Consider the following 24,284-nt stretch of genomic DNA (forward strand, 5'->3'; position numbering starts at 1 on the left):
AATCGGGGGAGGGCGGGAAAACCGGCACACTAAAACAACCCTAAAACCCACCCCGATCCTTTAAAATAGATCCCCCACCCTCCCGAACCCCCCCAAAATGTCTTAAATTACCTGGGGTCCAGTGGGGGGGTCCCGGTGTGATCTTCCACTCTCAGGCCACGGGTGTGTTAATAGAAATGGCGCCGGCGCTACCTTTGCCCTGTCATATCACAGGGCAAAGGTGGCGGGGGTCCGTATGGCGCCATTTTGCAATACGGCAATACGATTCGAGTGCAGGAGGTCGCTCTCGGACCCCCGCTGGACCTTTGGCAAGTCTTGTGGGGGTCAGGAGGCCCCCCCAAGCTGGCCAAATGTCCCTGGGGGTCCAGCGGGGGTCCAGGAGCGATCTCCTGCACTCGTGAAGTTGGGGGACAGGAACCAAAATGGCGCCGGCGCTACCTTTGCCCTGACATATGACAGGGCAAAGGTAGCGCCGACGCCATTTCTATTAACGCACCCGTGGCCCGAGAGTGGAAGATCACACCGGGACCCCCCCACTGGACCCCAGGTAATTTAAGACATTTTGGGGGGGTTCGGGAGGGTGGGGGATTTATTTTAAAGGGTCGGGTGGATTTTAGGGTTGTTTTAGTGTGCCGGTTTTCCCGCCCTCCCCCGATTTACAATTTTTGACGATAAATCAGGGGAATTCCTATTGTATCGCGCCTCTAACGATTTTTGACGATTTAAAATATATCGGACGATATTTTAAATTGTCAAAAAACGATTCACATCCCTAGTAGAAATATTATCATAAGAGGTTTGCAAGAAAAGAGAAAGATATAAGTTGGAAATAGGTGCCAGCACATCTATGGCACCTTCTTTCTCATTCATTAACCTCTTCTTATCAGGAAAACAACAACAATGAGACAATAGGAATTTTTTTTCAGGCAAAAATTGCAATATATCAATGGTACATTTCTTGAACAACTCTTCCCCAGAAATCAAACGAGAATAAGGAATATTTAATAGGTTAAATCTGAGCCTATTCTCAATAGCAATACATTTATAATGAATATTCAAATTATCCTTTATTCCTACTGCTATTGATGCTTGTATATTAGATATAGCTATAGCCTGGGAAGAAAAGTTAATCTCTAAAGACACCAATTAAGAATTAACTTCAACTAATTTTTTTGATGTATCAGAAGAATATTGACAATTGAGAGATAGACCTAGACACATTTAAGTCTATATGCATTACAATCTTCCCAACACTGATGGCTCTGCATTGGCTTCCTGTACTGTCAAGAATACATTATAAAGTTCTAACAATAATATTCAATAATATTAACCTGAACAACAACGATCTGCTGGGAATAACATTTAAACCATAAAACTCCCCTGCAAACTCTCAGATCACAAAACAAAGGCCTCCTAGAAATCCCAAACTTAAGAAATTCTCAACTAATGCAAACTAGAGATAGAATGATATCAATTGCTGGCCCAAAACTATGGAATTCCATGCCAGAGGAACTTTGAACATTTAAAAAGAAATTCAAGAGCGACTTAAAAACTTAGCTTTTCAAAAATGCCTTCTACTTGACAGAAACACCTAGTTCCCCATGACTCAGATAACCAAAATAAGTCTTGAACAATAACCTCCCCCCTACAAATCCCTATCATCTAGCTTTGTTTCATGTTATATGTCTACCATTGTTTTACTTCTGTTTATTATGAATATTTGTCCACCTTGTAACACTCATAATTATGAATGTTTACCTGTAAACCGTTATGAACTAGTGATTCTCACATGAAATGATGGTATATAAAACATTTAAATAAATAAATATATCTCCTGAGTTGAATGATGTATTTAGGTGACCCCTATTTAGTTTTGAAGGAAGAGAAACAGGTGCAGGTACTGGCATAATGGATTCCACGGGACTCATCGGGGCCATTGAAATACCAGAAATTGCAACAGCCCCGTAGCCTTATCGTTGAAAGAAGAAGAAACAGGATTAGAGTATTCTCAATGGCAGGTAATAGGGAAAAGCTGGTAGGAACCTGTTGTGAACCAACCCCTTGCAGACCAATGGTTTCTAGAGGGTAAGGGAGAGGTAACCTGTTATCTGGACTCAAGGAGAGCTCCTCCAGTTCGGTATTCACATTCTCGTGCAGTGATGAGCTGGGGTGCAATAAAGCAAAATTGCTTACCTTGTAATAGGTGTTATCCCAGGACAGCAGGATGTAGTCCTCACATATGGGTGACGTCACTGTCGGAGCCCTATCGCGGGAAAAACTTCTGTCAAAGTTTCTAGAAACTTTTGACTGGCAGCCTGAGGCTACTGAGCATGCCCAGCATGCCATGATATTCTCTGCCACAGGGGTCTCACTGCAGTCTCGTATGTAGCAATAAGCTTGAGCAAAAATGAAATTAAGAAAATCTGAGACCCAACTCCGCGGGGTGGTGGGTGGGTTTCGTGAGGACTACATCCTGCTGTCCTGGGATAACACCTATTACAAGGTAAGCAATTTTGCTTTATCCCAGGACAAGCAGGATGCTAGTCCTCACATATGGGTGATTAGCAAGCTAGAAGCTGAGTCATTTTGTATTGAGGCAACAGTGAAGTATTGTTGTTGAAATGAGTCAGCCGAAGATCACAGCAGGTTGGTTGCAGAAGGAGTTGGGTTTAGACTGGAAACAAGTTCTTTAAGACAGATTGTCATAAGGCTGAATCTTGTCGTCCTTCTTTGTCCAAACAGTAATGAGCTGCAAAGGTGTGAAGCGAACTCCATGTTGCTGCTTTACATATGTCAATGATTGGCACAGAACGAAAGTGTGCTACTGAAGTTGACATTGCTCTTACTGAGTGTGCCTTTACTCGCCCTTGGAGAGGAAGACCTGCTTTTTCATAGCAAAACTGTATGCAATCTGCTAGCCAATTGGATAGAGTATGTTTACCCACTGCTTTCCTTGGTTTGTTTGGATCATAAGAAACAAAAAGTTGATTGGATTTCCTGTGGACTGCAGTGCGGTTTAAATAAAAAGATAGAGCACGTTTACAGTCCAAGGTATGTAAAGCCTGTTCTTCTCGGTGAGAATGGGGCCTTGGGAAGAATGTGGGTAAGACTATGGATTGGTTCAAGTGGAATTCCGTAACTATCTTGGGAAGGAATTTTGGATGTGTGCGGAGAACCACCCTTTCATCTAGCTGATGTAATGGCTATGAGGAAGATAGTCTTCCATTTAAGAAATTTAAGATCACAGGAATCTATGGGTTCGAAAGGAGAACGCATGAGTCTTGTTAATACCAAATTCAGGGAAAAGGATTTCGGTGAGAGGAATCTCTAATTGAACTTTGTTACCTGCTCTGCCCTTACCGGGGGTTGGAGGATTTTCTAGCCCCGATGGAGTGGTGGAGAGTGATTGGCCGGCTGTCCCAAACCGGAACTGGAGGCGGGACTTTAAAAACGCTGCCGACGCCTGTTTCCCTGAGAAGGATTTCGGTGAGAGGAATCTCTAATTGAACTTTGTTACCTACTCTGCCCTTATCGGGGGTTGGAGGATTTTCTAGCCCCGACGGAGGGGTGGAGAGTGATTGGCCGGCTGTCCCGAACCGGAACTGGAGGCAGGACTTTAAAAATGCTGCCGAAGGCGGCACGCAGTCGACGCCAGGCACGTCGCCAAAGCCGCGCTCGCCTAAGGGGCGCGCGCGGATGTGTCTGGCTTAGCCTGGCTTTGCCTGATTTGCCTGAATTGCCTGGGACTTGAACTGTAAGTTGATCATTTTTCTTTACGATTTGCTGAGGTTCTTCTCATAAGTTCCTCTCCACGAGACTCTCTGCATTCTGACAAATAGTACAAGTTTCCATCTGTACCTTGAAGTGTCCAGGTTTAAAGTAATTCGTATTAGTATGCCTCACACTAAGAGAAAGGCGAAATTGCGCCCGGTCTCAAATATTTCTTCAATACCTGGACAAAGACCGGTATCAGATTGGCTGGAATCCTCCCAAATTTCCCCCGTTGTACAGGCCGCTGTGCAGGGCGATTATGAGCAAAATCTCCCTCACTTGGCCCCTGAAATATCTTTAAGTCCGGGGGCACCCGATGTACCATCTCCTCTTGGCTATAAGGGGACCACCCCCTTAATGGAGCCTGAGGACTCACAAGAGGTTACTGATTGTAATGAAATTGCTTTAACCCTACAAGAAGGAGAAATAAGATCAGGTGGTCTACAAGTGGAACCTCCGTTAATGGAAGAAGATCAAGAAACAAGTGGTGAAGGAGAACCTCATAAAGAACCTAGAGACTTAGAGACTCTAGTACTCCTAAAATATCCAATATAATTAAGGCTGATGCTGTAAAATTAGATCAAGCAAAATTGAAAGTAATGAAACCCAACACTATAACTCTAGAATCTCTCTGGAATTATATGGTGAAAATTGATTCTCTTATTGTAAATTTGACAGGAGAAGTGCGGCAGACGAATGTTTCTTTAAAAGAGAATAGCAATAAGATTCAAGAGCAGCAAAAAGAAATTGGTAACTTAGACAAAAGGTTGAGGCATATTGAGAATATTCAAGAATGTCAGATAAGAAGTGAAGCTATACTCCAGAGAAAGATTGAAACTTTGGAAAATACTGTTAGAGCATTGAATTTGAGAATAACAAATTTTCCTGTTTCCGATTATCTAAGTCCAATTGAGTTGTTTAAACTATATGCTAACAAAATTCTTAATATATCTGAGCAAATGTATCCTGTAATAGTTAGAGCATTTTATGTTGGGGAAAAAAGAGAAGAGAGCAAGTAGTGAAAGCTGGTACTGAGAAAGAACAAATTTTGGAATCATCGTTAAATATCTCAGAATTATTACAGAAATCCCAAGATGAATTGGATATTAATGATAGAAGTACTTTATTAATACAATTCGCTTTCATAACCGATAAAGATAACATGTTAAAGTTATTTTTTCGTAATAGAACAAAAACTTTTTTCAGTCAGAAAGTATGAATTTTTCTGGACTTGGAGAAAAATACATAGTTACGTAGGAAAAAGTTTCTAAGTTTCAAAAAAGAGGTAGAAGAAAAAGGAGGTTTCTTTTTTTTTTTTAAATATCCCTGTAGGTGTGCAGTTAAGTATGGGGGGAAGGATTATTCCTTCTCAGATCCAGATCAGTTAAAATAACTTCTTGGAAAATAGACTCGGGTGAATAGGAATATATTGTGATTCCATGTACTATATTAAATTGTGTTTGTTTCCTTTGTATATGGCTCATTTTTCATGATTGCAAGGGATCTCAACAATTTTCCTGTAGTTAGAAGCTCATTTACTTTAGCTGTTTTTCTTTTATATTTTCAGTTAGGGTAAGTTATAATTATCCTATGTATTTTTTGCCTGATGTAAACGACCTGTATTTCTTATCTGCAAGATATTTTGAAAAATTCTTGTATGGAATGTGAAAACTTATAAATAAATAATTAAAAAATGAAATTACCAAATTCAGGTCCCATTCAGTGACTGGTGGCCGAATTGGTGGTTTAAGTTGAGTTAAACCTCTCATAAACCTACTGATAAGAGGTTGTGTGGAGACTGGTGCATCTCTTATTTTGTTATGGTAAGCTGAGATTGCACTTAAATGTACTCTTACAGATGAAGTCTGGAGACCAGATTCTGAAAGATGGTATAAATAGTCCAGTAGAGAAGAATGGGGCAAGTAAAAGGATCAATATTATTTTGCCTGCACCAGAAAGTGAACCTTCTCCATTTTGAAGAATAGTTCTTTCGTGTGGAAGGTTTACATGAAGCTAAGCGCACTTGAGATACATTGACTGAAAGATTGAGTGGTTGTAAGATCAAGCTTTCAACATCCATGCTGTCAGGGATAGGGATTGAAGGTTGGGATGGCGCAACCGACCCTGATCCTGAGTTATGAGAATGGGAGCTACTCCCAGGTGAATGGGATCCCTGACTGAAAGGTCTAGAAGTGTGGGAAACCATACTTGTCGAGGCCAATATGGGGCTATGAGTATCATGGACCCCTTATCCTGTTATAGCTTCACCAGAGTTTTGGTTATAAGCGGTATTGGAGGATACGCGTATAGTAGGCCTGAGTTCCAAGGGCGAGCAAAGGCATCCATGGCTGGCTGGTTCTTCTGTTTGTGTAGAGAACAAAAATTGTCCACTTTGTGATTCAGATGTGACGCAAAGAGGTCTAAAGTCGGTTGTCCCCAACATTGAAATATCCTGGTCGCTACTAAGGGATCCAGGGACCACTCGTGTGGTTGGAACTGATGACTGAGTCGGTCTTCCACTACTTTGTGAATACCTGCCAGATAAGTGGCTCGGAGGAACATTGAGTGGTTCAGGGCCCAAGCCCAAATCTGTGCAGCCTCTTGACAAAGGAGATACGAGCCCGTACCTCCCTGTTTGTTGATGTACCACATGGCTACTGTGTTGTCCGTTTGGATGAGAACAGTTTTGTGTGAAAGGCTGTCCTTGAACGCATGCAGCGCATAACGTATAGCTCGAAGCTCCAGGAAATTGATTTGAAATGTTGCTTCGAGTTTTGTCCAAGTCCCTTGAGTTTGGAGATTGTCTATGTGAGCTCCCCAACCCAAGGTGGATGCATCTGTAGTTAATGTTATCTGTGGGACTGGTTGTTGGACGGGCAGGCCCTTGCGCAGATTGTCCCTGTTTGCCCACCAAAGTAGAGAGGAGCGTAGCAGGTGGGTTACTTGAATTGGAGAATGTAGTGGTTGAATGGCTTGGATCCATTGTGAGCGCAATGTCCATTGGGTTACTCTCATGGCGAGCCTTGCCATAGGAGTGACATGAACTGTGGAGGCCTTGTGGCCTAGTAAGGTGAGAAACTGATGAGCTGTTGCCTGTTTCTTTGAGCGAAGCGAGTTTGCCAACAGGGATAATGTTTCTGCTCGATCCTCGGGTAGAAAGGCTCTTGAGAGGATAGTGTCCAAGTCTGCACCTATGAATTGAAGTAGGTGTGATGGAGTAAGGTGGGATTTTTGACAATTGATGAGAAAACCCATGGAGTGAAGTAGGGAAATGGTTCAACTGAGAGAAGTGAGAGCTCCCTGTTGAGAGTGACTTCTGATGAGCCAGTCATCTAGATATGGAAAGACATGCACATTTTGCTTGTGTAAATGTGCTGCTATTACTGCTAGGCATTTTGTGAATACTCTGGGAGCAGAGGCAAGTCCGAATGGCAGTACTCTTTACTGGAAATGTTGATGACCCACCATGTAGCGCAGATACTTGTGGTGAGGAGGAAATATTGGAATGTGAGCATAAGCGTCTTGAAGGTCCAGAGAACAAAGCCAGTCTCCTGTTTGGAGAAGTGGAAGCATGGTGCCTAGAGAAACCATCCTGAACTTTTCTTTTTTCAGAAATTTGTTGAGATTTCTGAGGTCTAGGATGGGACGTAGGCCTCCGGTTTTCTTTGGAATGAGGAAATAACGTGAATTGAATCCTCTTCCTTTCTGAGACCTGGGCATGAGCTCTACAGCCCTGGCTCTCAGAAGGGTGGATAATTCCATTTGTAGTTGAAGTATGTGATTTTCGCTGAGATGAGAGTGATTCGGTGGAAAATCTGTGGGAATTGAGAGGAAATTGAGTTGGTATCCTCGGTGTATTATTGATAGGACCCTTTGGTCCGATGTTATTGATGTCCAATTGTTGTAAAAGTTGGACAGACTGCCTCCTACTGCTAGTGCTGACTGAGGATTCACGTAAAGGCTTTGTTCTCTGGATGTGTTTTCAAAATCCAGTAACAGGTCCAGTTTGAGGAGCTGGTTGGGTTCTAGCTGTTCTCTGTTGCCTCTGTTGTGGTCTCTGTTGGGATCTAGGAGGTCTCGGTCTAGATGCAGGGGGATAATATCTGCGTTGCCTGTAGAAAGGACGCCTGGTTTCTCTTCGTGGGGGCCTGCGGCCAGTATGAGTGGAAGAGTCATGTGGAAGGGAGGATAACTGTCGCAAAGTTTCCGTGTGTTCTCGTAACTGTGAAACTGCATCCTGCACCTTGGAGCCAAATAAATTATCCCCAAGGAAGATCGACCAGTTTATCCTGCACCTCTGGTCTTAGATCCGAGGCCTTGAGCCAGGCCCACCTTCTGGCACTAATGCCTGATGCAGCAACTCGTGAAGCTGTCTCATAACCATCATAGGCGGCTCTAACCTCATGTTTGCCGGCATCTAACCCCTTGTTGATAATAGTTTGTACAGCTTCCTGATATTGTGTGGGCAGTGACGGCACAAACTCCTCTATCTGTTTCCAGAGGTTCCTCTGGTACTGAGTCATGTATAGGTGGTATGCTGAAATTCTAGAGTTCAGCATTGCTCCTTGAAATACCTTGCGGCCCATTTGGTCCAGGAATCTGTTGTCTTTTCCGGGAGGTGTTGATGAATGGGCCCTTGTTCTTCTAGATTTCTTCTGAGCCGATTCTACTACCACTGAGTGGTGTGGCAATTGTGTTTTTTGATATCCTGGTGTGGATTGTACCAGATAAGTTGTGTCTACCCTTTTATTTACCGCAGGAACCATGCAGGGATGCTCCCAGAGATTTTGCTGTAGTTGCAAGAAGACTTCATGAATAGGAATTGCAACCGTATGTTTAGGGGGGTCTACAAATTGGAGGACTTCCAAAGTTTGTTGTCTGGCGTCCTGTTCAGCTTGCAGCTTGAAAGGGATAGAATCTGCCATTTCCTGCATGAAGATTGGGAAATAAAAGTCCTCTGGAGGTGATTGTTTCCTGGCATGAGGTGGTGACGGATCAGACATAAATGCCTCAGATGAGGGAACTGAATCAGTGTCAGACCAAGTATCATAATCTGTAGGCTGGTGCTGAGGAGGTGTAGTCCTACTAGGGGGAGGTACACCAGAGGGTCCTGGTAAAGGGTCATCAGGCATAACGTCCTCTATCTGCTCTTCTACTGGGTTAGATGGCAGGGAGGCCAGTAACTCATGGTATCTCTTGGTAAGGATACCATGCAGTACTGATTCTTCAGACCTTGGAAGCTCAGAGAATGTTGGTAGACGTTGAGTCATTGAGGGTTGCAACTTAGTCGATGACTTTGGTCTCGATACCATTGTTTTCTTAGCCGGAGGTATGGTGGGTGCCATAGTGTAGATGGATATCAGTTGTGGAACCGATGGAACTGTCGATGTCGATGTTGAGAGAAATGAAAACCTTGATATTGGAGTCAAAATTGAGGTTTTGGATAGTTCCAAAGAACTTGTCATCGATGGAAGTTCTGATATGGAGAGAGGCACCGATACAGATGGTAATTGTACCGATGACATGGCCGAAGACGGCATCGGAATTGGGGTGGATTGCGGCATCAGTGTTATCGATGGCATCGGCTCGATGACTGTCATCGGCGTGACCGCCGGCATCGGCAGAACCGCCGGCATTGGCGTGAGGTCCGGCATCGGCGTGACCGCCGGCATCAGCGATGTCGCTGGAACTTGTGCCTGTAAGGCCTCCATCACTATCTGCTTGATAAGAACGTCTAAGTCCTGAGTAGTCGATGGTAATTGTGATGTCGATGTGGGTGTCAACGTCGATGGTGTAGACGATGGCACTGTAGACACGGAGGTTAGTGGAGCATCGGTGGGTTTATGCCGCTTTGCAGTCGGTTCTCCCGGGGGAAGAAGCGACGGGGACGCCGAGGATCTACGATGCTGATGTTTATGTTTAGGCCTCAGTTCCCGAGACTGACCTGGTCGATGCTGTCGACGGGGCCGGCGATGAAGCGTCTCCGGATCCTTCGAGGTGTCGTTTTTTAAGCAGGAGTTTCTTCGTAACTCCTGTTGGAGATGACTTCGTCGAAGTAGATAGTGAGGGAACGAGCTGGAGATGGAAAAGATGGCCATCTTTTCCTGCCGAAGCTTTCGACCCTTCGGGGTCATCTCCTGGCATTGCTGGCATGATGAAACATCATGCTTTTCTCCTAAACATATCACACATTCAAGATGTGGATCTGTTACCGACATTTTTATTAACGCAGCCGATGGCCAGAGAGCGGGAGATCGCTCCCCGCGCCCCCACTGGACCACCAGGTAATTTTAAAATAGTTTTTGGGGGTTCGGGAGGGTGGGGGAGGGTTTTTTTGTTATCGGATCAGGCGCAGCCGATAACAAAAAAAAAATCGAGCCGGACGATAAAAATTTTAAGATTTTGAATCGGAACCGGAACTGATCAGATTCCGGTTCCGATTCACATCTCTATCAGTGACTGTAGCACTTTGGCTGTCAAGCGGAGGGAGTGTAGAGTACTCTCCTGCATTGTGCTCCTGATGAGCCTGTCATCCAGGTAGGGGAAGACGTGCACCTCACTGTGGTGCTGGTGTGCCCCTACCACTGCCAGACATTTCGTAAAGAACTGTGGGGCTGAGGCAAGGCCAAATGGCAGCACACTGTATTAGAAATGTCTGTGGCCCACTATGAAGCAGAGAAACATCCTGTGAGACGGGAATATTGCAATGTTCTTATTTTTACTCAAGGCACAATTAAACTCTGGAATTTGTTGCCAGAGGATGTGGATCGGCTGTGTTTAAAAAAGGATTGGATAAGTTCTTGGAGGAGAAGTTCATTACCTGCTATTAATTAAGTTGACTTAGAAAATAGCCTCTGCTATTACTAGCAATGGTAACATGTAATAGACTTAGTTTTTGGGCAGTCAAGAAAGCAAACAGAATGTTGGGAATTATTAAAAATGGAATGGTGAATAAAACGGAAAATGTCATAATGCCTCTGTATCGCACCATGGTAAGACCACACCTCGAATACTATGTACAATTCTGGTCGCCGCATCTCAAAAAAGATATAGTTGCGATGGAGAAGGTACAGAGAAGGGCGACCAAAATGATAAAGGGAATGGAACAGCTCCCCTATGAGGAAAGACTAAAGAGGTTAGGACTTTTCAGAGACGGCGGAGGGGGGATATGATAGAGGTGTTTAAAATCATGAGAGGTCTAGAAGGGGTTAATGTGAATCAGTTATTTACTCTTTTGAATAATAGAAAGACTAGGGGGCACTCCATGAAGTTAGCATGTGGCACATTTAAAACTAATCGGAGAAAGTTGTTTTTCACTCAACGCACAATTAATCTCTGGAATTTGTTGCCAGAGAATGTGGTTAGTGCAGTTAGTGTAGCTGTGTTTAAAAAAGGTTTGGATAAGTTCTTGGAGGAGAAGTCCATTACCTGCTATTAATTAAGTTGACTTAGAAAATAGCCTCTGCTATTACTAGCAATGGTAACATGGAATAGACTTAGTTTTTGGGTACTTGCCAGGTTCTTATGGCCTGGATTGGCCACTGTTGGAAACAGGATGCTGGGCTTGATGGACCCTTGGTCTGACCCAGTATGGCATGTTCTTACGTGGGCATAAGCATCCTTCAGATCGAGAGAGCAGAGCCAATCTCCTTTTTGAAGGAGAGGAATTGGGGTACCCAGGGAGACCATTTTGAAGAGTTCCCACTGCAAGAACCTGTTTAAGGCTCTGAGGTCGAGATTGGACTGAAAGCTGCCTGTTTTCTTTGGTATCAGAAAATATCTCGAGAAGAACCCCCGGCCCTGCTGGAAGTGGGGTACTGGTTCTACTGCGCTTGGTCCTGCTCCAGAGAGGGAGGAGAATCCACCGGAACTGTCTGGAAATTCAGGGGGCAGGCTTGTTGTACAATGGCCAGAACCCAGCAGTCGTTGGTAATAGGGGGCCATCGGTCTGCTAATAGGCACAAAAGCCCCCGACCGCCAGTCAAAAACCCGCAGCTGGACTAGGCTGCAGTGCAGGCTAGGGCCTGGGGGCAAGGCTGGCCTCTGGTTGGAGGACAGATGCCCTGGTGCGGGATGTCGGAGGGTAGTATCTCCTCTGACGGTAGAAGGATTTGTGAGGACCCTGTCACAGGGATCTACGCATGAAGGATGGCAGGTCTGAGGTGCTGGCGGAGAGCTGCTGCAAGGTCTCATGGTGGTCCTTGAGCTGAGCGACCGCATCCCTGACCTTGTCTCTGAAGAGATTCTCTCCAGTGCAGAGTGGATCCACCAGTCTGTCCTAGATCTCCGGGCGCAGGTCAGAGGCTCGGAGCCACGCCATGCGGCGGGCGCTAATGCCTGTGACTGAAACTCTGGCTGCCATCTCAAAAACATCATAGGTGGACCTCACCTCATGTCTGCCCACCTCCAGGCCCTTTTGGACTATTGCCTCCAGTGCATCCTGCTGCTATAGAAGCAGATGCTCTGCCAGTTCCTGAATTTGTTTCCACAAGTTCCTATTGTACTGGACCATGTACAACTGGTAGGTGGCGATTGCCCCTTGAAAAACTCTCCTGCCTAGAGCATCCAGGGCTCTATATTCTCGGCCTGGGCAAGGGGGGGGGGGGGGCAGAGGAATGCATGCAAGACCTCTTGGCCTTTTTAAGGGCAGATTCCACGACCACAGATTGGTGGGGGAGATAACACTTCTGCAAGTTCAGGGCATGTTGAACCAGATAAAGGCCATCAGTCTTCCAGTTAACCGGGGGGACAGAACCCGGGTGTTCCCAGATCCTCTAGAGAAGTTCCAACAGGATCTCGTGGATTGGGATGGCTACCACCTCCTTCGGTATGTCCACAAACTGCAGAACCTCTAGCATTTTGTGGCAGGCATCCTCCTTAGTGAGGAATTGGAAGGGGATGGCTTCTGTCATAGCCCTAATGAAGCCCATGAAGGAGAGGTCTTCTGGGGGAGAGCGACGTCTTTCATCTGGCAGAGAAGGCTCAGACGGTAAGTCACCGGAGTCCTCTGACAAGGAGTCGGAGGTATCTTCACCCCAGAAATCGTAAGGTATCTCCTCCTCACTGACATTCACCGGGGGAAAGTGAGAGCACCAAGTGCCCATGCTCCTCAGCAGCAGCATTGAGGGTGGTCTCGGTGCCGGAGGCCATAAGGGCATCAATGGTGCCAGGTCACCGAAGGCCCAGGGGACCAAAGGCCCTGGAGCTCCCGATGGCCCAAGGATGGGCTCAGGCAACGGAGGCACTGCCAAGGGCTTCAGGCGTGGCACCTGATCCTCTTCCTCGGAGGAACCAGGGATCGGTATCACGCCGGAAGGGGACCTTGGTGGCCGACAGGGAACTGAGGGACACCCGAGAATTCGTTGTATCAGCAGGACAGTCAAGAGGATGTCAAGTCTCTCCAGCAGGGGTGCTACAGCGCAGGCACTGGTTCCGGCACCAGTATGAGATCCGGCGCCAGGGGCGGTTCAAAGCTCCGGAGGACTCGGAGCACCACCTGTTGCACCCTGCGGTCTAACTCCTCCTGGAAGTCCAGTGAAGAGTACACGGATGATGGGGGAGGAGGTTGAGGCATCACCGGAGCCTCCACGGTGATCCAAAGAGGCTTGGTGCCCGGCACCAGACTCGATGGGGAATGCCTGGGACTCCCGGGTTTGAAAGAGGACAGGGCCTCTTCCCCTCAGGGTTGCTTCGGAGAAGGCTTGGCATAGGCTGGTGCTCCTCCGGAATCAGCACCGGTGCCGTGCGAGGATGACTGCCAGTGTTGGTGCTTCCCTCAGTGCTCGGCCTGGTCTTTCTCCAGCGCCAAGGTTGACAATGATCCGGATGCTTAGGACTGATGATGGAGAGGGCCGGTCCCCCGAGCCCTTCTCTTCACGAGGAGGAACTGAACAGGATGTGGAGGGTAACAGTGCATCACAAGGATCTCCGCGGCCCTTTGGTGTCTAGGCTCCCAATGCCAGAGTCGATGGAGCTGACCTTTTAGTACCAAAAAGCTGCTCCATCTTGTCCAGCCGGGAATGATAGCCCTTAGGGGTCATCTGAGTGCAATTGGGGCACCCGTGGACATCGTGGTAGATGCCCAGGCAGAGGATGCAGACCTCATGCGGATCTGTGATAGACAAGATCCGCGGGCACTGGAGGCAATTGCGAAAACCAGACGACACCATAAAAGTATGCCGGCGAGCGGTTGATGGCAAGCGGCCAGCAGGGTGCGACACACTCAGGAATCTATCATAAAGAACGAAGGAAAAACACCTACCAAGACACGCTAGGGGAATCAATAATGAAGGGGGACCCCGCGTGGAGAAGAACAGAGGAAAATATCCTCGAAGCAGTTAGTTTTAGAAACAATTTTGGAGAGAACTCCAAGGACCATGAGGCGACTGTTTCGTGGAAAAAGCGAGACTGAAGAGGGACCTTGCATGGATAGTGGCATGCTGGACATGCTCAGTGTGCCAGTCAAAGTTTTCTGTGTCAGGCTCCATCTGATGATGTCACCGTCTGTGAGGACTACCATCCTGCTTGACCTAGGAGAATGAGTATGCTCCAGATGCAGTCAATTTTGGGATCAGATAGTGTAATCCAGTAGCTCCTGCTCTTGGAGCTGTGCATTGAAGGAGACTGGCAACGATGTTCCTTCTCCTTTGATGAGATCTCCTTGGCTCCATGCTTGACCACTCAGAGCCCAATTTTCTGTGTAAACTGGGAGCAGAAAATTTGTCTCAATCTCTGGGCCAATGTTTAGGCTTTAGTGCTGGATTTGATGCCTCCATGCTACTCCTTGTCTCTAACAGTCAATGCAGTTCCATGGTCCTTGGGCTTTGGTGTTACCTTTTCTGCCCGTTTGGTGTACCCAGACTACCACATATTCAGATTTTCAAGATGGTCCTCAATGGGCACGTACAGCAGGTCTTGTGATGGTAAATAATAACCATCTTCTGTCTGCAGTCTGGGTAAAACTGAAACTATTGACCTTTACTACCAATGTACAAAAAATGCATGAAACAAAATCAAAGGAATAAATAGAAGCATACTGTAGGAAATGTCATACATGCCCAGAAAGATATTAATAGAAAAGTCTGGAAAATATTTGTTCAGTCTAAGCAATCATGATGTCACCCATGTGTTTGACTTTACTGAACTACTTGCCCTCAGAGAATTATACAAACCTCTAGGATCCTCTGCTCATACAGCATCTGTTTTTCGTATATGATTAACTACAACAAGGTTAAGAGCCTGGGATAAATGAACAATAAAACACAAACCAGTGCAAATTTGTATTTTCCAATGCACTTACCTCATAACCATGAGTAGAATTCATGAAGACTTTCCCAATGTCTAGCTGATCAAAGTTGAAGAATACTTTTGGTCCAATCCCTTCCGCTTTGATACGCAGAGGAAGACGTGCTTCACGTCCTGTGATAAGAAAGAAATTTTGATTCCACAAAATCCTAATTAAACAAGAAAGTTCTTATAGTACTATAGAGAGAAATATACTTGAAGGGCTTCTGATTTAGAAGCAGGACTCTATTGCAAAGAGCAATACTGGGTTTTTAAGCTGCAGATGGTTCAACACAAGGGGTTGAACTGTGGAACTGAATGGTATAGTGATATTTTATTTGTTTCACATATGTTTTTTCTAAATAAGTGTTAAATCTGAGAATATACAAAGCCTTCAGAATATTAAGGTCAGAAAATAAGTGCTTACTGGAAGTCCATCAATCAAGCTTGCTCAACTGGGCATGAAAAGAAACAGGGCTTTCTCAGTTCTCTGTCCCCTTATTTGGAACACTTTGCAAGATCACTTACGAACCATCAAATCGGATAACATGTTTAAGACGGCCTATAAAACATTTTGTTCTGCCAAGCAAATAATAAATGGCAATAGGATTATGACACGTATCTCCTGCAGCTGGACCAGGCTGGATACTAAGCTTTACTGGGAAAGAAGTTTAGCTCCTGGCTTCCATCCACTATTGACTGTTGTTTCAGTATACCATTAATTGTGTATTAATGTTGAGTAAATGAAGCAATTTAGTGGTATTTCGAACAGTTAAGCAGGAAGAGTTCAGGCTATAGGTTTTGTTTTTGTTATTCTTGTGAGCTGTTACTTTGTTAATATTGTAAACATTATGGGGTAAATATTCAGTCGCTAAGCAGCTAGTTAAGTTAGCCGCACTGCCGAATATACCCGGATAAGTTACAGTTAGCCGGATATGTGGTATCTGGCTAACTTTAGACCTGTCCTATGCACGTCTAGAGTTGGCCGGTTAAGTTAATTGGCTAATTCAGCTCCTCCTGTTGTGTGCCCGACCCGCGGAGGTCCACAGACCGGTCCCCCATCTACCTCCAGGTATCTGACGGCAGCGTGACTGAGGCCTGGTCGGGCCTGCAGCCTCCGGCACGGCGTCCCCTCTACAGGGGAGACGCCGCCGACGTCTGTTCAAACCCCGCCCCCTAGGCGCGCGTGCGCACAAGACCCATACATTTAAAGGGCCCAGCGTGGGAAAGGAGGACTCCACCTCTGAGGATGACGTCAGACGCTGCAGATACATAACACTGCTGGACGCCCTTCTCCCTTGCCTTACAACAAGGTTCACTCTCTGGTGAGAACTACTAGTTGCTGTTTCGACTACTGGCTTCCGACCCCGGCTTCTGACTACTGGCTTCCGACCCTGGCTTCTGACCCCGGCTTCAGACTACTGGCTTCAGACTCCGGCTTACTTCCAGGAGACCTCTCCTAAGTCCAAGTGGCTCGGGTCCTCACGAGCTCCTCTCGGGGGGACCGAGGGCTTCCAGTGGTGAAGTTCCATTTGGCCTCCTGGCTTTGCTCTACTCTTCTGGATCCTCTGGAACTCATCTTCCGAAACCGGCCCTCAGGATACCGCACGTAAGTCCAAGCAGCTTGGGTCCTCACGGGCTCCTCCTGGGGGGACCTCGGGCTTCCAGTGGTGAAGATCCCTCTGGTCTCCTGTTCAGTGCTGCCTCCCGGCTTCGACATCCACTGTGGGCCTTCCCACGGTGAATCTTCATCTGTCCCTGCCGGCTCAAGGGTCCACAAACCCAACACCTCCCCAGAATGCTTATCCTGCCTCAGGAACACCCCCGACTTGCCTGGCTAAATTGTAGTCAGATAACTATCCCAGTAAGCATTTTAAAAATGCGGCTAAATGGCTTTTAAATATGTACCCGTATGTTTGTTTTAAAAATTGTTATCCACTTCGAATGCCTTTAAGCTTCTGAAGAAAGTGGGCTACAAATATTAATAAACTCAAACATCTATGTGGCAAAATTTAGTATATGCTATTATTCTTTATAAAAAATGCTTTCTGATATGTTCTGGTCACCTGTTCAAATCATGATGACATGTTTATAAGCTGCTCTGCCTTTTTTGCAATAATGTCCATTACAAGAGAGACATTTGAAGCCATCCCCTGAAGCAGATACATTTTGAAATGTGGTTCCACGTCAGGATTAAGATCTGAATGTTTTTCAATGGCTGAGTCATCTGAATCTTGAACTGGGACATGTTTGTGGACAGAAGGACTGTTAAGTGCAAATTTATGTTTAAATCTTTTTTTACTGTTTCACAATTACGGTATACTTGCATTAACAATAAACTTTCCCTACAGTGATGATTAGTTTTTGAACACCATTGTAGATCATACCAAAGAAAAGTAGGAACCCACTTTCCTACAGTAACACCCCAAAGATTAACCCTATTTCCCTTGCCCCCCGCCCCCCCCCCCCCCCCATCTCAGCGTTCCCAAGAAGCTAAGAGTCCATCCAGTCTTCCAGACCAAAGCTTTAATATACATTTACGAAAGATTGTTCATGATAGACCTATGCACCTCGGTGATAGGCTCTGCAGGTACAAATCCCAAATCTTCAGGAAAACTCTTTTCTTCAATCTCACGTCTATAATTTTGATGTATTTTTCTAAAAGGCATACCTGTTGCAATGCATCCTACATTGTGTCACACTCGGCAGCTCTGGAAGCAACCAATTCTTTAAGATAGACGTTTTCACCAAGACCAATGCCTTTCTCCCTCACAATTTAGTGTATGGATCCAGAAAGATTATTCCCCCCAAGTCATCAAAAAGAAACAAATGGGCCTCCAATGGTAAATGCACCTTTGTAACCTGATAAATAAATACCTATACCGCCTTCCAAAATGTTTGCAGCATGGGACATATCCAAGTGTGCCCTCTATCTGCTGGCACTTTAAGCAAATCATTGACTGTGGCAGGCACGTTTCTGAGAGTAGAAAGATTGCATAAAAATGTTATATTGGGTCTTTCATAAAGAGAGGCTCGCAGTGAGAGAATGGATCCTTGCAAAACACTTCTGATAATGGGAGGAGGCCATTGAAAAGCCCAATTCTGCCTGCCACCCCTCTATGATTTTAGTAAAGTCTAGTGGATTCTCCTTTTTCTTTATATATTTATATAAGTAGGAAATGCTACATCTAAGTGGATCTTCACAATCCTCACAATCAAAAATTTCTAGCAAAACTTCCCATTTTCATTCTGCAAATATCCCTTGTCTATGGACAGAACAGAGGGGTAGATTTTCAAACTATGCGAATAGGCCTACTTTTGCTGGCGCATCAGGCGCAAGCAAAAGTACGCTGGATTTTAGTAGATATGCGCGGAGCCGCGCGTATCCACTAAAATCCTGGATCGGCGCGCGCAAGGCTATCAATTCTGTATAGCCGGCGCGCGCCGAGCCGCGCAGCCTACCCCCGTTCCCTCCAAGGCCGCTCCTAAATCGGAGCGGCCTCGGAGGGAACTTCCTTTTGCCCTCCCCTCACCTTCCCCTCCCTTCCCCTACCTAACCCACCCACCCGGCCCTGTCTAAGCCCCCCCCTTACCTTTGTCGGGGGATTTACGCCTCCCTCTGGGAGGCGTAAATCCCTGCGCGTCAGCAGGCCTCCTGCGCGTCAGCAGGCCTCCTGCGCGTCGGGACGCGACCTGGGGGCGGGTCCGGAGGGCGCGGCCATGACCCCGGACCGCCCCGGGCCGTAACCACACCTCCGGGTCCGCCCCCGAAACGCTCCCGGCACGCCCCCTAAACGCCGCGCGGTTCGGGCCCGCCCCCGACACGCCCCCCTCGGAGAACCCCGGGACTTACGCGAGTCCCGGGGTCTGCGCGCGCCGGTGAGCCTATGTAAAATAGGCTCACCGGCGCGCAGGGCCCTGCTCGCCTAAATCCGCCCGGATTTGGGCGGATTTAGGCGAGCAGGGCTCTTAAAATCCGCCCCAGAGTGTATTAGCTGAAGACAGGCAACATAATTCTTTTGGGGGATCGAAAATTGTTGCTATACGCCAGCACAAGACAATGGGACCATTCCTACTCACAGGGGCGGATTTTAAAAGGCGCGCGAATAGCCTACTTTTGTTTGCGCTCCAGGCGCAAACAAAAGTACGCTGGATTTTAGTAGATACGCGCGGAGCCGCGCGTATCTGCTAAAAACCTGGATCGGCGCGCGCAAGGCTATGGATTTTGTATAGCCGGCGTGCGCCGAGCCGCGCAGCCTACCCCCGTTCCCTCCGAGGCCGCTCCGAAATCGGAGCGGCCTCGGAGGGAACTTTCCTTTGCCCTCCCCTCACCTTCCCCTCCCTTCCCCTACCTAACCCACCCGCCCAGCCCTGTCTAAACCCCCCCCTTACCTTTGTCGGGGGATTTACGCCTCCCAGAGGGAGGCGTAAATCCCCGCGCGCCAGCGGGCCTCCTGCGCGCCGGGCCGCGACCTGGGGACGGGTACGGAGGGCGCGGCCACGCCCCCGGACCGCCCCGGGCCGTAGCCATGCCCCCGTACCCGCCCCCAAAACGCTGCCGACACGCCCCCGAAACGTCGCGACGACCGGGCCCGCCCCCGACACGCCCCGACACGCCCCCCTCGGGGAACCCCGGGACTTACGTGAGTCCCGGGGCTCTGCGCGCGCCGGGAGGCCTATGTAAAATAGGCTTCCCGGCGCACAGGGCCCTGCTCGCGTAAATCCGCCCGGTTTTGGGCGGATTTACGCGAGCAGGGCTCTGAAAATCCGCCCCACAACATTTTTGAGATAGTTTGAACCCCTTTAGTCACCCACTCCAAAAAAAAAGAGGAGATCTCAATCCCCGGAGGAAATCTCCATTCCCCATTATTGGCAAGAAATAAAAAATTTTACTGCTAAGATTTAACTTCATGCATAGCCATTTCCAGGCCTGGATAAGAGATTGAACCAATATGCTGTACTGTACCTGTACTGGCCAGCATAACCTATTAACATGAAGAATATATCTTAAATAAGTGTTCTAAATATCAAAATCACAGAACATATAGAAAGACATGGTTTAATGGAACAAAATCAGAATGGCTTTACCCAAGGCAAGTCTTGCCTCACAAATCTGCTTCACTTTTTTGAAGAAGTTAATAAACATGTGGATAAAGGTGAACCAGTAGATGTGGTATATTTGGATTTTCAGAAGGCATTTGACAAAGTTCTTCATGAGAGGCTTCTAGGAAAAGTAAAGAGTCATAGGATAGGTGGCGATGTCCTTTTGTGGATTACAAACTGGCTAAAAGACAGGAAACAGAGAGTAGGATTGTTGTGTTCCGCGGCCGTGGTAGGCCACGACTGCGGTCCCCCTACCTTGCCCGCGACGGCAAACCGCCACGGGAGTCCCAGGGGAAGGTCCCGATTTGAGGCCCGTCGCTCCGGCACGGGTCCCCGTGCTGCTCGCCGCAGGGGGAGCCATTCCTGCTCCCCCTCGCGGCGTCCAGCAGCGTTTTCCTCCGCTGAGGAAATCCAAGATGGCCACTGCCATCTTTAGGCGCGAGGCCGCGCCTCCTTGGCTGATTTAAAGGGACCTGATCCCTTTAACCAACCAGAGCAGGGGAAGTATAAAAGCCAGCTTCCTCTGCTCATTCCTTGACTTGGCAACATCCTTCGTTCGTCAGGTCTGCTTGCTTCGGTGAGTCTTCTTGTGCTTTGGATCAGTTCCTGTCTTGTCTTGGCGTTCCTGGTTCCTGACTTCGGATCGGCTAGCGGTGATTCCTGGTATTGACTTCGGATCGGCTAACGGTGATTCCTGGTATTGACTTCGGATTGGCAAGTGGTGATTCCTCGGTGTGTGACCTCGAACTGGTAAGCGATTTCCCTCTGGCACTTGACCTTGGACTCCTTCTTGACCGCCGTCTTCAAGAGCCCGCCTAAGTCCCAGAGGCCCGGGTCCCTACGGACTCCTCCCGGGGGGACCACAGACTTCCAGTGGCGAAGACACAGCTCCTCTCTTCTCGTCTCTGCATCCGCCTCCACAGTCGCCTCCAGGGGTGAAGCTCCAGTTAGCCCTTGCATCGAGTTCTTTGACCTCTCAAAGATCCACCTAAGTCCCAGTGGTCTGGGTCCCTACGGGCTCCTCCCGGAGGGACCACAGACTTCCAGTGGCGAAGACACAGCTCCTCTCTTCTCGTCTCTGCATCCACCTCCACAGTCGCCTCAGTCTCCAGTGCCGAGGGTCAGCTGGTCACGTCTCCTGCTCTGCCTCGCCACCTGACGGGAGAACCTACGGATCTTCTCCTAAGGTATTCCATCCTCCCGTCGGTCCAAGGGTTCACAAGCCGAGCATAACAGGATTAAATGGACAATTTTCTTAATGGAAGGGAGTGGGCAGTGGAGTGCCTCAGGGATCTGTATTACCCGTAATTTTCAATATATTTATAAATGATCTGGAAAGAAATACTACGAGTGAGGTAATCAAATTTGCAGATGATACAAAATTATTCAGAGTAGTTAAATCACAAGCAGATTGTGATGAATTGCAGGAAGACCTTCTGAGATTGGAAAATTGGGCATCCAAATGGCAGATGAAATTTAATGTGGCTAAGTGCAAGGTGATGCATATAGGGAAAAATAACCCATGCTATAGTTACACAATGTTGGGTTCCATATTAGGAGCTACCACCCAAGAAAGAGATCTGGGCGTCATAGTGGATAACACATTGAAATCATCGATTCAGTGTGCTGCGGCAGTCAAGAAAGCAAACAGAATGTTGGGAATTATTAAAAAAGGAATGGTGAATAAAACGGAAAATGTCATAATGCCTCTGTATCGCGCCATGGTGAGACCACACCTCGAATACTATGTACAATTCTGGTCGCCGCATCTCAAAAACGATATAGTTGCGATGGAGAAGGTACAGAGAAGGGCGACCAAAATGATAAAGGGAATGGAACAGCTCCCCTATGAGGAAAGACTAAAGAGGTTAGGACTTTTCAGAGACGGCTGAGGGGGGATATGATAGAGGTGTTTAAAATCATGAGAGGTCTAGAAGGGGTTAATGTGAATCAGTTATTTTCTCTTTCGGATAATAGAAAGACTAGGGGGCACTCCATGAAGTTAGCATGTGGCACATTTAAAACTAATCGGAGAAAGTTGTTTTTCACTCAACGCACAATTAATCTCTGGAATTTGTTGCCAGAGAATGTGGTTAGTGCAGTTAGTGTAGCTGTGTTTAAAAAAGGTTTGGATAAGTTCTTGGAGGAGAAGTCCATTACCTGCTATTAATTAAGTTGACTTAGAAAATAGCCACTGCTATTACTAGCAACAGTAGCATGGAATAGACTTAGTTTTTGGGTACTTGCCAGGTTCTTATGGCCTGGATTGGCCACTGTTGGAAACAGGATGCTGGGCTTGATGGACCCTTGGTCTGACCTAGTATGGCATGTTCTTATGTTCTTATAATAAGGGAAAACCATAGCCCTCTCAATATCAGTTGGAGTGCAAAAATCTGAGCCCAAAATCCTGTCACCCACATGGCGAAGCAGACACGCCACGTTGTACGCTTTTAAATCTAGGATCCCATCCCCCTTCCCATCCATGGTTTCATTAAGCTTGAAAGCGCAACTTGCAGTCTCTTACAGTACCAAAGGAATTGACAAATAAGCTGATCTAATTTACCCCATTCACGCATATAGGCAACACTTGAAATAAATATAATCATTTAGGGAACAGCACCATATGACAGATATTCACTCTCCCAGCTAACAAGAAAGGGAAGTCCATCCACTTACAAGTAATAATGCTAGTTTTTGTGAACAAAGATTGGAAATTCACTGCGTATAACTGCATAGGATCTCTGTGAAACTGAATCCCTAAATACGTGAAAGACCTCTGCACCCATGGAATTTGAAAATCGGCTCCACAAGCCTCCCTTGCATAATCTATCACTAGCACTGCTACTGATTTATCCAAGTTAAGACTTAACACTGCAACCTGTCCAAAAGCATTAAATTCCTCCAATAGGGGCTCTATCGAATTCTGAAGGCACATTATATGCACCAACAAATCATCCACAAATGCTGTTAACTTGAAATGTTGCGTACCATACCCACCTATTAGTATACCTAAAATGCTCGTTTCCCTGAAAGAATAAAAAGTAGCGGTGACAGTGAGCACCCTTGATGCGTGCCTCTCGGCAACTCAAAATATGGAGTTTGCATTCAAATGACTAACGCCAAAGCCATAGGTGTATTGTACAAGACATCACCACCTCCAGAAAGAAACCCTCCATCCCTACTACTCGAAGCATTGCTCACATGAAAGATTACCCCACGATTAAAAGCTTTTGTAACATCAAAGCTTAACACCAAGGAGAGATGCTGCCTCTTGCTACTTTCAAAAGATACTATAATTCTACAAAGATTATGCCAATCATTGGCCCAGCACAAATCCAACTTGCTCTCGAAACACTAACCCAGCAATCACTTTCAACAAGCAGTCCAACAGTACATTTGCTAAGAGTTTTGTATCTAAATTGATCGAAGAAATAGGCCGGTATGACCACAGAAATGTGGGGTCATGCCAGGGTTTTGGCAATATTGTGATTAGCGCTGCAGTAGGGGACATCAAAAACTGACCCCCTTCCACTAGTGTGACACACATCTCTCTCAATGACGTCAATAAGGCAGACGATAACAACTTATAGAATTCCACAGGGAGACCATCCTATATAAGAGCCTTAAGTAACTGTACCTGTTGTATACCTCTCTGCAATTCCTGGAGCTGCAGTGCTTTGTCCATGTCCTCAGTTTTCTCTAAGGTCAACCTAGGCATCCCTGCAGATGCCAAATACTGTTCTAATTGCCTCTTGATCTACTGTACTAGCCGTATACAAATCCTGATAAAAAGACAAAGATATTGCCCATGTGCTTGGTCGAATTTAACAACGCTCCATTGTGGCCACACAATGCCGTGATTTATCTCTCTTTCTCCCAGTTCCATTTATTTATTTTCTAATTGTATTTATTTATTCTAGATTTACATATTCCACTTTTCGGCACTTCAAAACGGATTACATTCAGGTACTGTAAGTGTTTCCCTATCCCCAGAGGGCTTACAATCTACCTTATATACTCGTGTATAAGTCAAAAAATGTTAACCCCAAAACCAGTCCTTAAAATCATGGTCATCTTATCCACGGGTCAATCCACATAATGCCTGTAATGTAATTCAAGATGCCTGA

General features: G+C 46.6%; 1 protein-coding gene across 1 annotated transcript in view; it reads right to left on the reverse strand.

Annotated features, from left to right (window-relative positions):
• Positions 1-24,284, reverse strand: part of HYDIN (HYDIN axonemal central pair apparatus protein) — a 1,819,717-nt gene that overhangs the window by 1,526,609 nt on the left and 268,824 nt on the right. Inside the window, exon 11 of the mRNA XM_029609235.1 lies at positions 15,071-15,189. Coding sequence (XP_029465095.1) covers positions 15,071-15,189 — 119 coding nt within the window. The remainder of the gene's footprint in view (positions 1-15,070; positions 15,190-24,284) is intronic.

The sequence above is a fragment of the Rhinatrema bivittatum genome, chromosome 7 (assembly GCF_901001135.1).
Source record: "Rhinatrema bivittatum chromosome 7, aRhiBiv1.1, whole genome shotgun sequence".
Classification (NCBI taxonomy): domain Eukaryota; kingdom Metazoa; phylum Chordata; class Amphibia; order Gymnophiona; family Rhinatrematidae; genus Rhinatrema; species Rhinatrema bivittatum.